Source organism: Ranitomeya variabilis, chromosome 7, assembly GCF_051348905.1.
Source record: "Ranitomeya variabilis isolate aRanVar5 chromosome 7, aRanVar5.hap1, whole genome shotgun sequence".
NCBI classification, from domain to species: Eukaryota; Metazoa; Chordata; class Amphibia; order Anura; family Dendrobatidae; genus Ranitomeya; species Ranitomeya variabilis.
In genome coordinates, this window is record NC_135238.1 from 229,828,440 (window position 1) to 229,844,800 (window position 16,361).

A 16,361-nucleotide genomic window follows, 5' to 3' on the forward strand; every position below is an offset into this window, starting at 1 on the left:
TTTCCACTTTTCTGGAGCAATTTGCTTGTTATTAACGGCTTTAGTATTTGCTTCTTCTCTGTACGTTTTGCACGTTTTTTTTTTAAGTTTTTTTGCGTCTTTTTAAAATTTTCCTCAACAACTTTGCTTATTCAGGTGTGTTAGACAAATTTCTGAAATGTGATTGTTGCAATTTTATTTTTTTTTGGCTCCTCTCACTAAAGTCACAGCCTGGTGTGAGATTTCTGTCATATTTGTTTGTTTTTTTTAATTTGGCGTACTTGAAGACTAACGTGCGACATTTTAAAAGGACGATGAGCCAAAAATTCACAAAAACAGCTAAGGAGAAAGATAAAGAGGAGTTTTGATTTGTAGCAAAAAAGTCAACAAATCCAAAAAGACAAAAACAAAGGAAGGGTGGGTTTAAATATTGCAACTGATGGATCGGGCTCAGAGTATTTAAAAAAAAGGATCCATGAACAGCAACTTGCTGATGGTTTCCAGATAACAACAAATTACCTATAAAAAAAAATCAGAAACAACAATACATATAATTATACTGACGGTTGAAGCAGTTTCCTGGTAATTCCTTCCTTATTATCACGTCCACGTGATTTCTCTTCTCCGCCGATTGCGTGAAGTTCGTCCCAGTTATAAAAAACGTTAATAATGAATATATCGATTATTCTCAGCTTTTTGTGCCGTGTTGCTTTACCTCCTTACTTTACTTTTCAGTTTGATGCCGTTCTGGACGTCTTATCCTCAGGGATCGTCTTATGGCGCTACAGTAACGCAGCGGCCGTACACTCAGCGCACAGAGAATACTTGTGAGTATACATTGTTGCATCACAAAATCACAAGGAATTAAATATTAATTGGCTTTAAGTATAGAAGTTTATTTTGTCAAAGGATTTTTATGGCGCTGCCTCTTCTTGAGTGCTTGCCTGCAGCTGCTTATGCAGAGTGCAGCAGTGAAGATGAGTTTGTCATTGGCTACTGCGCTCTGCATAGGCAGATCGGCATATTCAAGTGCACTTTGTCATCTCTGTTGCTGCTAATGAAGTGAACTTTGCCATCTCTCTTGCTGCCTCTGCAGAGTGCAGCAGCCGATAACAAACTCATCTCTTCTGCTGCTCTCTGCAAGATGTTAGGGCATGTTAGGTTAGGCTATGGGTTGAACTAGATGGACTTAAAGTCTTCCTTCAACCTTAATAATAACTATAACTAACTAAGTAATGAATGGAGATAATATGGAACCACAAGCAGTGCAGATGGATCCAATAATATCTTCATTCATTGCTAAGAGATACCTTTATAGTTTTACACTTTTTGTAACCTTAATTAGGTCTCCTATAACAGACCAAGCAGTGGGGGGAGGCTCCTGCTGCAGCCAGTTGTCTGCAGAGTTTTGATCTGAGGTCTGAGATCCCTTGGGAAATGTCCAGAAGATAATTTTAATATACAGATGTAGCAAATGATAACTTGAGATCGAGCTCGGTACATAAAACATACAGCCCCCTTGCCTTATTTATCACCTTTAAGGTGCGTGACTTACAGGATTAAAGACTTGTCTGTCGTTTTATTTTAATGAACATTTTAATTAGTGATTCAGTATATGAAGGCTGGCTGAGAATAACCTGAGAATAATGATATTCGCCATCAGACGGATCTGCTATCCTCATTATTTTACTGCTAATGTGAGCTCGGCGGTTATTGAGATAATGAGCAGAGCGCCAATTCTAACGAATGTCTAATGAGTCGCCCTCGGTTGTTAGGGAAAGTGTTACATTTGCTACTTAGCAATGAGTGCACTTGTCCGGATAAGGTGTTAGATTAGCATGCTCGGGTGCGAACCGCGTGACTTCGATGTGCTCGAATAATATGTTCCAGTCCCCGCGGCTGCGTGTCTCACGGCTGTCCTAACAAACAGACAATCCCTGCATGTGTTGCGGCTGTCTTCACAGTGAGACATGCAGCTGCGGGGATTCTGACATATTATTCGAGGACGCTGTAGACACTCTGTTAGCACCCGAGCATGCTCAGATAACACCTTATCCCAGCACGTTCCCTCATCACTATAGATAACGAGAGCCGTGCGGCGCAGAGATTCCTCCAATCTTCTGGTAATCCTGTGATCAGATCACGTGTCCTTACAGCAGCATTTAATAACTGCGAGTTATCAGACTTCTCCTACCTGCAGTCCACGTACGGAGCCGACAGCAGATCTTCATTAACTTAATGGGCTCAGACTTTGGAGCATCTCGCAATTTTATTATCCGCTGCTATCATTGAGGAAAGGGACAGAATATTAACTATAGAAGCAAGTTATAAACCAGACAGTGCTCGTGTTATACCAGCAGGCTCCATATCACTGAAAAGTGGGGCGTGCAATATTATTCGGCCCCTTTGTCTCTATCAGTTTTGTACATGGAGAGACTGAAATTCTCGCCCATTCTTCCTTGGCAAACAGCTCGAGCTCAGTGAGGTTTGATGGAGATCGTTTGTGAACAGCAGTTTTCAGCTCTTTCCACAGATTCTCGATTGGATTGAGGTCTGGACTCTGACTTGGCCATTCTAACACCTGGATACGTTTATCTGTGAACCATTCCATTGTAGATTTTACTTTATGTTTGGGATCATTGTCTTGTTGGAAGACAAATCTCCGTCCCAGTCTCAGGTCTTTTGCAGACTCCAACAGGTTTTCTTCAAGAATGGTCCTGTATATGGCTCCATCCATCTTCCCATCAATTTTAACCATCTTCCCTGTCCCTGCTGAAGAAAAGCAGGCCCAAACCATGATGCTGCCACCACCATGTTTGACAGTGGGGATGGTGTGTTCAGGGTGATGAACTGTGTTGCCTTTACGCCAAACATATCGTTTGGCATTGTTGCCAAAAAGTTCGATTTTGGTTTCATCTGACCGGAGCACCTTTTTCCACATGTTTGGTGTCTCCCAGGTGGCTTGTTGCAAACTTTAAAAGACACTTTTTATGGATATCTTTGAAAAATGGCTTTCTTCTTGCCACTCTTCCATAAAGGCCAGATTTGTGCAGTATACGACTGATTGTTGTCCTATGGACAGACTGTCCCACCTCAGCTGTAGATCTCTGCACTTCATCCAGAGTGATCATGGGCCTCTTGGCTGCATCTCTGATCAGTCTTCTCCATGGTTGAGATGAAAGTTTAGAGGGACGGCTGGGTCTTGGTAGATTTGCAGTGTTATGATACTCCTTCCATGTCAATATGATCGCTTGCACAGTGCTCCTTGGGATGATTAAAGTTTTGGAAATCATTTTGTATCCAAATCCGGCTTTAAACTTCTCCACAACAGTATCACGGACCTGCCTGTTGTGTTCCTTGGTCTTCATGATGCTCTCTGTGCTCCAAACAGAACCCTGAGACTATCACAGAGCAGGTGCATTTATACGGAGACTTGATTACACACAGGTGCATTATATTTATCATTATTAGGCATTTAGGACAACATTGGATCATTCAGAGATCCACAATGAACTTCTGCACTGAAAGTAAAGGGGCTGAATAATATTGCGCGCCCCACTTCTCAGTTTTTGAATTTCCACAAAAATTTAAAATAACCAATAAATTCAACGTTCAACTTCACAATTGTGTTCCACTTGTTGTTGATTCTTCACCAAAAATTTACATTTGGCATCTTTATGTTTGAAGCCTGATATGTGGGAAAAGGTTGAAAAGTTCCAGGGGGCCGAATACTTTCACAAAGCACTGTAATTATATACCGGAGATACCCAGGTTATACCAGCTGTACATGTATAATTATATACAGGAGATGCCCAGGTCATACCAGCTGTAGATCTATAATTATATATAGGAGATACCCAGGTTATACCAGCGGTACATATATAATTATATACAGGAGATGCCCAGGTTATACCAGATGTACGTATATAATTATATACAGGAGATTCCCAGGTTATACCGGCTGTACATATGTAATTATATACAGGAGATGCCCAGGTTATACCAGCTGTGCATATATATAATATATACAGGTGATACCCAGGTTATACCAGCGGTACATATATAATTATATACAGGAGATGATCAGGTTATACCAGCTGTACATATATAATTATATACAGGAGATACACAGGTTATACCAGCTGTACATATATAATTATATACAGGAGATGCCCAGGTTATACCAGCTGTACATATATAGTTATATAGAGAAGATGCCCAGGTTATAGCAGGCTTAAATGTATAATTACATACAGAATACACCCAGGTTATATCAGCGTACATATATAATTATATACAGAATGTACCCAGGTTATAAAAGCTGTACATTTTGCTCCTGTTTTTTCACATAATTTTCTATCATTGTGCAAAAAGAAAATGTGTAAAAACAAAGCAGAAAAAGAAAATAACTGAAATCATTACTAAGCAAAATACACAATCCTGAAAATTGGAGCAGAGTAATCTCCGAGGTGCCGGGCAATTGACTGATCACCACAAATCAGACAGACAGGAACTTCTCGGGGCTCAGCTTGTTTTCTCCTCAGAGGGAGAGTCCGTCCACCGCACACAATCTGTTCACCCAATCTGTCCGCCCCCGAGTATCTAGAGTGTGCGAGAACCACAGCAAAGTAGCACGGAGAGGCTAAGGCTCGCTGAACTGTACTCAAGTCTTGTTCCCTATTACAGTGAAATTCCATCTAAAATTCTATGCTGATTAATTTAATAATGGATCTTATGAAAATATATGAACAATGATCAGGGCTTCATTTTTTATACAGAGCTCTGTGACGGGGTGTACGGCAGAGCAGGAAGGGACAACAGGCCAAGGGACGATCCAACGAGATTTATTAAAGCAGGGAGCATACAACATCAAATATCCATAATGTCCTTCAAGTCCACGAGAAGTCAACAATAAGTCCAAGTAAAGAAACAGATCTGGAGGTGCTTTCCAGTAATCCCGCACCCGATAAACGAAACAATAGTCCTTCCACGAGTGCAACAGAACAGATTCGGGGCCACCTCCCGATAATCTTTGTGCCAGCTAACAAAGCAATAGTCCACACGAGTCCAAGGGATCCCAAAACAATCTCACGAACGACAAGATATGTCCTCAGCTCAAGTCTCGCCCCGTTCGCTTCCGCAGTCACAGATGGACGTGGGGTCTTGCCTCAGCTAAGAATCCCCACTCCTTCTCCTTTAAGGATCAACTCACATCTGATCTCAAAAATAAGAATGGATTGTCTGAGCTCCTGGGATCAGCCCATGAAGGAGGGGTAGGGGTCACACCTTCTATTCAATGGTTGGGTCCACCACAAGATTCTAGACTGGTGGGCTCCGCTTAAGGTACCGTTACACTAAACGACTTACCAATGATCACGACCAGCGATACGACCTGGCCGTGATCGTTGGTAAGTCGTTGTGTGGTCGCTGGGGAGCTGTCACACAGACAGCTCTCTCCAGCGACCAACGATCAGGGGAACGACTTCGGCATCGTTGAAACTGTCTTCAACGATGCCGAAGTCCCCCTGCAGCACCCGGGTAACCAGGGTAAACATCGGGTTACTAAGTGCAGGGCCGCGCTTAGTAACCCGATGTTTACCCTGGTTACCATTGTAAAAGTAAAAAAAAAAACAAACACTACATACTCACATTCCGATGTCTGTCACGTCCCCCGCCGTCAGCTTTCCGCACTGACTGTCAGTGCCGGCCGTAAAGCAGAGCACAGCGGTGACGTCACCGCTGTGCTCTTCTTTACGGCCGGCACTGACAGTCAGTGCGGAAAGCTGACGGCGGGGGACGTGACAGACATCGGAATGTGAGTATGTAGTGTTTTTTTTTTTAACTTTTACAATGGTAACCAGGGTAAACATCGGGTTACTAAGCGCGGCCCTGCGCTTAGTAACCCGATGTTTACCCTGGTTACAAGTGAACACATCGCTGGATCGGCGTCACACATGCCGATCCAGCGATGACAGCGGGTGATCAGCGACCAAAAAAAGGTCCTGATCATTCCCTACGACCGACGATCTCCCAGCAGGGGCCTGATCGTTGGTCGCTGTCACACATAACGAGATCGTTAGCGGGATCGTTGCTACGTCACAAAAAAGCGTGACGTTGCAACGATATCGTTAACGAAATCGTTATGTGCGAAGGTACCTTTAGGGTACTGTCACACATTGAAATTTCCATCGCTACGACGGCACGATTCGTGACGTTCTAGCGATATCGTTACGATATCGCTGTGTCTGACACGCTACTGCGATCAGACACCCTGCTGAGAATCGTACGTCGTAGCAGATCGTTTGGAACTTTCTTTCGTCGCTTGATCACCCGCTGACATCGCTGGATCGTTGTGTGTGACAGCGATCCAGCGATGTCTTCGCTTGTAACCAGGGTAAACATCGGGTAACTAAGCGCAGGGCCGCGCTTAGTAACCCGATGTTTACCCTGGTTACAAGCGTAAACGTAAAAAAACAAACCGTACATGCTCACCCGTCGGTGTCCTTCAGGTCCCTTGCCGCCTGCTTCCTGCTCTGAGTGCCGGCCGGAAAGTGAGAGCAGATTACAGCGGTGCTGCGCTCTGCTCTCACTGTACGGCTGCACTCAGAGCAGGAAGCAGGCGGCAAGGGACCTGAAGGACACCGACGGGTGAGTATGTACTGTTTGTTTTTTTACATTTACGCTGGTAACCAGGGTAAACATCAGGTTACTAAGCGCGGCCCTGCGCTTAGTTACCCGATGTTTACCCTGGTTACCTGGGGACTTCGGCATCGCTCCAGCGCCGTGATTGCAACGTGTGACCGCAGTCTACGACGCTGGAGCGATGATTATACGACGCTGCGACGTCACGAATCGTGCCGTCGCAGCGATGAAAATTTCAATGTGTGACGGTACCCTAAGTCTATCTAGTATGTACATTTGACTAGCCACCTGCTGTGAGGAAGAATGGCTATTCTTCACTAGTGGTGTTGACAAAGCTTAATTACATTATAGCTTAGGGCTGCAAGTATTGGGGGAAGGAGACATATTGTTACAGGTGAACTCCCAGCACAAGAAAATACATAAACCAGAGAACAGTTACATACATCAAATTGCATATTATTCAAATACAGGACAGGGCAAAAGTACATATCATGACAAGCTCCAAATCATCTGTGTAGATATTCATTGTAATTAAAACAAAAATAATAATAATAGTATTTGCCTACAGCCACCACCAGAGGGAGCTCTAGAGCTTTCTGCATACTGTGGAATTGTATTGTTATGATTCCACTGGTGAAGTGGATTAACCCCTTAACGACCGCCAGTACGCCTTTTAATGGTGGCAGCTTATGGTACTTATTCCTTATTGCCGCTTTTTAACGGCGCTGAGAAATAAGGTTATAGCGCCCCCCAGCGTCGGAAAATCTCTGGGGTGAGATTACGGAGAACAGGATTCAGGGTGGTTCTTAATGTCCCCAATCTTGTGATCACCGTTATTCATGGAATAAAGGCGATCACAAGAAAAAAAGTCAGACTTCCCATTCATTTCTCTCTCCTCTGATATGACCTGAGCCCCCCTTTCCCCCGGTACCTCTGGTGTCCCTGAACCCCCCAGCTCTGTCCCCCGGTGTCTTCTTCCGGCACCCGGTAACTATAGGAGATTTTTTTCTATTGGTTCATTTTGATCACTGTGGAAGACCCTATCACAGTGATCAAAATAAAAAAATAGTAAATCAACCCACCCTTTATCACCTCATTAGTTAGGTAAAAATAATAAAATAAAAAAAATGTATTTCCATTTTTTCATTAGGAATAGAGTAGGGGCTAGGGTTAGGGTTGGGGTTAGAGATAGGGTTGGGGTTAGGGTTGTGTTGGGATTACAGTTGGGGTTATGGTTGTAGTGTGGGGTGTTATGACCTGGTGGTTAAGGAGCAACACAGATATCACTTGGTGGTTAAAGAGCAACATGGGAGGAGCTTTGAGGAGGTGGTATCTTTACTGACCGCAGTTCCTAATCCTAACACCAACACTAGAAATAGCCGTGGAGTGTTCCTGTCTCTCCCTAGACACCTCGTCACAGCCTGAGAACTAACTACCCCTAAAGATGGAAACAGAAAGCTATCTTGCCTCAGAGAAATTCCCAAAAGGAAAGATAGACCCCCACAAATATTGACTGTGAGTGGAGAGGGAAATAACATACACAGAAATTAAAACAGATTTTAGCAAAGGAGGCCAATACTAATTTAAATAGACAGAATAGGAAAGGATACTGTGCGGTCAGTATTAAAAACTAAAAATCCACGCAGAGTTTACAAAAATGATCTCCACACCGACTCACGGTGTGGAGGGCAAATCTGCTTCCCCAGAGCTTCCAGCTAGCCTGAATATATCATAATGACAAGCTGGACAAAAGGAAACATAACATGAGCTGAGCAATAAAGTCCAAAGCAAATGGACAACAAAGAACTAGCAAAAACTTATCTTTTGCTGAAATGGACAGGCCATCAGAGAAATCCAAGGAGAGATCTGAATCCCAAACCAGAAACATTGACAGCTGGCATGAACTAAAGACCAAAGCCAGGTTAAATAGCAAAGCCAGGAGAGACGATCAGTGAAAGCAGCTGCTACAGCTAAACTCAAGGAGCAGCAGTTCCACTTGAAACCACCAGAGGGAGCCCAAGGGCAGAACTCACAAAAGTACAATTCACAACCACAGGAGGGAGCCCAAGGACGGAATTCACAACAGTGGGGGTGACGGTTGTGTGTTGGGGTTAGGGTTGTGTTGGGGTTAGGGTTGTGTTGGGGTTAGGGTTGTGTTGGGGTTAGGGTTGTGTTGGGGTTTGGGTTGGGTTGGGGTTTGGGTTGTGTTGGGGTTTGGGTTGTGTTGGGTTAGGGTTGTGTTGGGTTAGGGTTGTGTTGGGGTTAGGGTTGTGTTGGGGTTAGGGTTGTGTTGGGGTTAGGGTTGTGTTGGGGTTAGGGTTGTGTTGGGGTTAGGGTTGTGGTTAGGGAAAGGATTGTGGTTAGGGTTGGGATTAGGGTTAGAGGTAGGGCTGTTAGGCTTGGAGTTAGAATTGGGGGGTTGCCACTGTTTAGGCACATCAGGGGGTCTCCAAACACGACATGGCGCCTGCCATTGATTCCAGCCAATTTTGGGTTAAAAAAGTCAAACGGTGCTCCTTCCCTTGTGAGCCCTGCCATGCGCCCAAACAGTGGCTTTCCCCCACATACAAAATTATTTGGTCCATTTTCTCTTATTACCCTTGTGAAAATAAAAAAGTTTGGGTCTAAAGTCATTTTTTTTGTGAAAAAATTAAAATGTTCAATACAGCAGAGCTAGGTTAGTCAGGAGACTCACATGGCACTTTGTAGCAGACGGAGCTGGCTTCTGTATGAGGAGGATGCAGAACCCGGCCCTGGAGCCGGGACAGGCGACATGTATGCAGTTAGCTCCCTCTAGTGGTTGTGGCAGCAGCCAGAATATTATTGAGCTCTATATAAGGGATTTGGAGCTCAGTATTAGAAGAACTGAGCTCTGATCCATATAAAGATACATTATAAAGTTATTCCGCAGAGGGAACAACCTATTTAGATCATATATTAATCTGCTCTTAAAGATGATACATTTTTTGCCTCCACATCTCTATACAGGTAATGCAGAGGATGTACGCGGCCGATCTGAAGTCTTCATCGCAATATTGGATAAACCTGCAGCATCGGGGACGAGGCTTAATTTGCATATTTTCGGTTTAATTAGCTTCCTACTTAATGTCTGGAGCGCCAGCTTCATTCCTTAGCCCTGCACCTTGTTGTGACAGCTCCATGAAGTGACACAGGTTCTTGTGTCACGCGACTCCATAATTAGACATGCATGGAATAATTTGTGACACGTCCCATCAGATGCTCCGGCATAGATCTTCTTCTGTCGGGAACGGCGCGAGCCGCGCAGCGCATACATTATGTTACAGGAGAGAGGGCGAAAATACGTTTCCAAAAAGGCGGGTGTGAGATATATTATCTGTATATAATAATCAGTTGTCATGGAGATGCATTGTTTGCTTCCTTTGCACTTTTTATGTGAGGTTTTCTACCTATGTAGGGGATAGGTGACTACTATCCATGTGCTGAGGTTATAGTACAACGTGGTGGTCAGCTTGGCTGGGGAAGAAGTAGAATTACTAATATAAGCCTTTAAATGATATAAGTATCAATTATGCAGGCACAGATAGTGCTACTTCCGTCTTCCCTATCCATACCTGTAAGTAATCTAAGCCCAGATAGTACTGCCTCCCTGTCTCTTCCTGTTAATGTTGATGGCACAAACAGTATTTCCTCCCTGACTTTGCCTGTAAATAAAGTAGACACGTTTTTCTGTAACTTTCCATAACTAGTTAAGGTGAAGATAGTGCTCTATTCTTGTTTCCTTTGTAAATTATATTTACACAGATAGTATTACCTCCCTGTCTTTTTCTGTAATTATTTACACTTTCATAGTGTTGCCTCCATGTCTTTTCCTGTTATTAATGGAGGCATAGATAGTACTGCTGCTCTGCTCTTGCCTGTAAATTATGTAGGCACATGTAATTCTGCCTCCCTGTCTCCTTCTTAAGTAGTTTAGGTTCAGATAGTATATTCTAGTTTTTGCCTGTAAATTATGTAGGCACAGATAGTACTGTCTCCCTATAATTGAGGGTGGTACATATAGTACTGCCTCCATGTCTTTTTATTTAACTAGTATAGATTCAGATAGTACTCTACTTTACTTTTGTTTTTCCCCTATAAACAATGTAGTCACAAATGGAACTATCTTCCCATCTTTGCCCGTAAAATGTAGGCGCAGATAGTACTGCCTCCTTGATGTAGGCACTTATAGTTCTATCTCCTAGCTTTCGCCTGTAAATGATGTAGGCACATACAGTTTAGTACTGCCCCCTGTATCTTCTGTAATTGGTGTAAGCACAGATAGTACTCTATTCTTGTTTTTTCTCCATAAATGACGTAAGCACAGACATTGTTACCCCCTTGTGTCTTCCTGTTTTTCATGTAGGCACAGATAGTAGTCTGTTCTTGTTTTTCTCCGTAAATGACGTAAGCACAGATATTATTAAGATATTATTACCCCTTGTGTCTTCCTGTTATTCATGTAGGCACAGATAGTAGTCTGTCCTTGTTTTTCTATGTAAATGAGTTAGGCACAGATAGTACTGCCCCTCAGTTTCATTCTGTAATTTATGCATGTACAGATAGTACTGTCTCACTTTTTCTCCCATTAAATGATGTTGGTACAAATAGTATTTTCTCCCTGCCTCTCTCCAATTTACAGGTGACCAGATGTCGCCATGTATCTGTAGCCAAAAAACATAAGTCTAACTTCAGAAAAACGCTCTTTTTCTGGTATTTGAGCTCAGCCCCACGTCCCATGGACAGAGGCGGCTCTGTTTTTGCAAGAAAACAACGTTGTTTTTTGCGTCCTGGTGAACTCCTATAATCTAGGGGTTGGAATTGTGAAATTTGACTTTGAAGTGACTCGTAAGATTCAGGAAGTCTTAAGTTGTTCTTTCTAATATTCTCATTTTTGCTACAGTATAAAAACGCGTTGTCCCCTCCGGGCAGCACACAATTACTGTAAGATCAGTGCAGATTGTATGCAGCACCAATAACTGCATCGGAAACTGCAGGATTAACAAAATCCATAACAATTCATGAATAATTCATAGCAAATCTCATTTCCATGCAGTGTGTGACCCCTCCCTGAGTGCAGTATGTGATGTATGTATTGTATAATCATGCCAGCAGGAGTTATTATTTACCATAATTTATATAGTGTGACATGTTCCACCGCACTGTGGATGAGATATAGTCTTTTATATTGATCCCGGCATCCCGCAGTCCCTGATCTAGATTCCTTATTGTAAGCACGCAGAGTAAAGAGTAGATTCACTAATATATTAGCAAATTATTCAGCTTGGTTTTCCAAGAATTGAAAAAGTGTCTGTGTATTTTCTATAAACAGCGCCACTTTAGTCCAGGGGCCGTGTCTGGTACTGCAGCTCAGTTCCTTACATTTGAATACAACACCAGCGACAGCTCGTGTACAAGACTGATACTTTTTCCTGGGAAAGAACTGATTGTTTTTCCAATTATTTTTTTTCCCAAATCTACACCCTTATGATCAGGCTTACACCTTTTAAAGGGAGAAAAGATCTAATTATATTCTCAGAGGGCTGAGAAGAAATTAAAGTTTTCAGAATAATGTAGGCATTTTCCATGCTTAAAATTCTGTGTGTGGAGAAAAGCTGGAGAAATGCTATCGTAACATGTCTGTCTGCCTGAAGGCTAAAGGAAGTTACCAAAAATGTCCTTCCTTTCTTCCTCTTTTCTTCCCCTCCCTCTCTTTTCTTCCCCTTCAAACTTATGGAGCGCCCCCACACCGCCGCAGGGCCGAGGGGTACCCGGAGCCGGGCCTCTGGGTCTCTGCTCTGGGGTTGTCACGGTGGCTAGACCCGGTCCGTGGCCCTGTCTGTCAGTGGGGGACGTCCGGTGCAGTAAGTGGTGTTGTAGCGGTGCAGTTGTGGGGTGCAGGTCGCGGTAAATAACGAGGACACCAGGTTGCAGTCTCTTTACCTCTTTACTGGAGATCTCTGAGTCCTCAGTCCAGAATACGGTTCACCAGGCTGCGCAAGTCCGGCCGGTCCAATGGCACCTCCAGAGTTCACTTCACAGGTGGAAATCGGTGCCTTCCTTCTTAGCGCTATGTGTTGTAGTCCTTCCCTGCTGTGCTTACGGAAAGTACCCCACAACCGTTGTGTCTGTTTCTTAAGTTCCCTCACAACTCGATTAAATGATGTTCTTCTAATCTTCCGTCCCTTCCTGATGTTACAGTTAGAACGGCACCCGTTTGTCGGATAGGCCTGGAGTTCTTCCGGGACCCTAGAGACGCCCCTCTCCCGCAATTGCCTCCCAAGACTTCATAGGTGATATGTGTTAGACAGCCCACCTTAAACTGACTGTCCTGCCGCTGTTTAGAGTATGGCTTGAAGCTGAATGTTATAATACACCCTCGGCGTTCCGGCCACCGGTAGTGCGCCTCAGTAGGATGTTGCTCCGGTCTTACAGCACGACCCCTACTGGAATTCTCCTATTGCTCGATCTCGTTTCTCACTCAGCACAATCTATCTCGCTTCTAGTCCTTTCTTGGGTCCCGCCGCTTCCCGGAGCTGGCGCGGACCCGTTACGTTCTTTTCAATGCCAAGCCTCTGTCAGGATCCCACCCCTGACAGAGACCCTACTGTCTCTTCCTCCACAACACCCTCTGCCACTGAGTGTTGCTTCGTCCAATCCAGTCAGCTTTCTGATCTAACTTCCTGCCTGACCCCCAGTTTACCCACTATGGTGGGGAGTGGCCTAATGAATAGCACCCTTAGCTCCCCCCGGAGGCCCGGCTGTGAAATGTATTGGTGTCTGTGATACCTGATCAGATGAACTCCTTCAGTGCCATCGGACGCACCATGGCTCCCCATAGTGGCGGAGCCACAGTACTGCAACGACCAGGACTCTGGGGCGCTGCACTTACATTTTGTTTCCTTCAGTCCTGCCACCAATTCTCCTTTTCATTTTTCTCCTTCACTTCCTTCGTTTTCATTTTCTTCCCTCCATTCTCCAATTTCTCTACCTGATTTTCTCCCTTTTCTTCACCTCCCTCCTTCTCTTTATTCCATTATGTTGCCTTTCTTCTTTCCCTTTTCACTTCCATTCTCTCTTGTCTTCCCTCCCTCGTTCCTTTGTCCTCTTCCCGTTTTCTTCCTTCATTCCATAACTTCTATCCTTTTTTTTCTCATTTTCTCCTCCTGTCCTTTTCTTTCTGGTACTTTATTTCCTTCTTCCCTCCTTGCCTCACATTTCCCTACATTGTTCCTGAATATTGATATAGCTTTACCTCCATTTTATTTTCCTCTCTTCCTCCCTTCCCTTCAAGCCTCCTTCCACTTACATTTTCGGTCTTCTGCACGTCTTTTCTCCTTCCTCAATTTTATTTTCTTTTATTCCTTAGTTTCTTCTTCCTTTACTTTTACTTATTTTCTTCTTCTGTCCCTTTGATCACTTTCCTCCTTTCGTTTCATTCGTGTTTTCTTTCTTCCTCTGTATGGTCTTCCCCTTTACCAGTTCACTTTTTCCCTCTCTCTTTTCTTACACTTCAGTACCACGTGTCTCCTCATTTCCTAACCCTTTCCTTTTCTCCTCTTTCCACCTAACCCCCCTCTACTTCTGTCCCTTTTTTCTTCCCTTCTTTCACACCCTTCTGATTTCCCTTCTTCCTCCCTACTTTTCTCCCATTTGTCCTCTTCCATCTTCCCTCACTTTTTCCCATTCCTTTCATTCCAACATTGTATTTTCCTTTTCTTCTTCCCTTCCTACCTCCTTCCCCTTGACCCCACTGTATCTTCCTTCTCTTTTGCCACTTCCCCTTTTCCATCCTGTTTAGCTTTTTTTCCTCTCTTACATTCCTACCTACTTATACTTACCCTTGCCCCTTTTTTCCTCCCTTTCCTTCCTCCATTCTGTTTTCCTTGTTTTCTTCCTATATTCTTGGCCTTTACCCCCTTCTGTCTTCCCTCAGTCTTTCCTCTCCCTCCCATGACAATCTTCTGTTTTTCTTTTCTCCTTTTCCCTTACCCGCTCCTTTCTTCAGCCCCTTTTTCCCTCTCTTTCTCTCCCTATTTCCCCTCATTCTTTTTTCCTTTCTTCCTGCCTACGTTATTCTCTCCCTAAGTTCCCGTCCCTTCCTTTTGCTTTATTCTTCCTCTTGTCCTTGTTACTTTGTTTTTAAATCGGAATGTAATATTTTACCTTTGGGTATATAAGATGTGCGCCATAATGGCACAGACATAACGGTAACACATCCTGGTGCGGTAATTATATAGGTGACAGTTGTGGAACATCGAGGGTAATCCTTCATTATCGTATTGGAGGGTCCGATGTGTCATTTGTTGGAATGCCCAAAACTCCCCACTCCTCAATCATAAATTATCGCCGGCTTCATTTGCTAAGCGCATTTGTTAAATGTTCATATTTAATTGTGTAAATGATCCGGAATCTGCAGCTGATTAATTAGACATCACTAGTAATTAATATCTTTCAATTACTAATTATAGAACAAGTGTAAATAGGGGAGCGGAATGCGGGAGTGTGATTAATCTGGCTCCTATACGGTGCAGGAGTGTGATTAATCTGGCTCCTATAAGGTGCGGGAGTGTGATTAATCTGGCTCCTATAAGGTGCGGGAGTGTGATTAATCTGGCTCCTATAAGGTGCGGGAGTGTGATTAATCTGGCTCCTATAAGGTGCGGGAGTGTGATTAATCTGGCTCCTATAAGGTGCGGGGCGGTGATTAATCTCGCTCCTATACGGTGCAGGAGTGTGTTTAATCTGGCTCCTATAAGGTGCGGGAGTGTGATTAATCTGGCTCCTATAAGGTGCGGGAGTGTGATTAATCTGGCTCCTATCAGGTGCGAGGCGGTGATTAATCTGGCTTCTATAAGGTGCGGGAGTGTGAATAATCTGGCTCCTATAAGGTGCGAGGCGGTGATTAATCTGGCTCCTATAAGGTGCGAGGCGGTGATTAATCTGGCTCCTATAAGGTGCGGGACGGTGATTAATCTGGCTCCTATAAGGTGCGGGATGGTGATTAATCTGGCTCCTATAAGGTGCGGGAGTGTGATTAATCTGGCTCCTATAAGGTGCGGGAGTGTGATTAATCTGGCTCCTATAAGGTGCGGGAGTGTGATTAATCTGGCTCCTATAAGGTGCGGGAGTGTGATTAATCTGGCTCCTATAAGGTGCGAGGCGGTGATTAATCTGGCTCCTATACGGTGCAGGAGTGTGATTAATCTGGCTCCTATAAGGTGCGGGAGTGTGATTAATCTGGCTCCTATAAGGTGCGGGAGTGTGATTAATCTGGCTCCTATCAGGTGCGAGGCGGTGATTAATCTGGCTTCTATAAGGTGCGGGAGTGTGAATAATCTGGCTCCTATAAGGTGCGAGGCGGTGATTAATCTGGCTCCTATACGGTGCAGGAGTGTGATTAATCTGGCTCCTATAAGGTGCGAGGCGGTGATTAATCTGGCTCCTATACGGTGCAGGAGTGTGATTAATCTGGCTTCTATAAGGTGCGAGGCGGTGATTAATCTGGCTTCTATAAGGTGCGAGGCGGTGATTAATCTGGCTCCTATAAGGTGCGGGACGGTGATTAATCTGGCTCCTATAAGGTGCGGGATGGTGATTAATCTGGCTCCTATAAGGTGCGGGAGTGTGATTAATCTGGCTCCTATAAGGTGCAGGAGTGTGATTAATCTGGCTCCTATAAGGTGCGAGGCGGTGATTAATCTGGCTCCTATAAGGTGCGG

General features: G+C 44.1%; 1 protein-coding gene across 1 annotated transcript in view; it reads left to right on the forward strand.

The window, feature by feature from the left end:
* The window catches only part of TMEM163 (transmembrane protein 163), a 128,554-nt gene that overhangs the window by 70,799 nt on the left and 41,394 nt on the right, over positions 1-16,361 (forward strand). Inside the window, exon 4 of the mRNA XM_077273046.1 lies at positions 715-806. Within this exon, the coding sequence (XP_077129161.1) occupies positions 715-806 (92 nt within the window). The remainder of the gene's footprint in view (positions 1-714; positions 807-16,361) is intronic.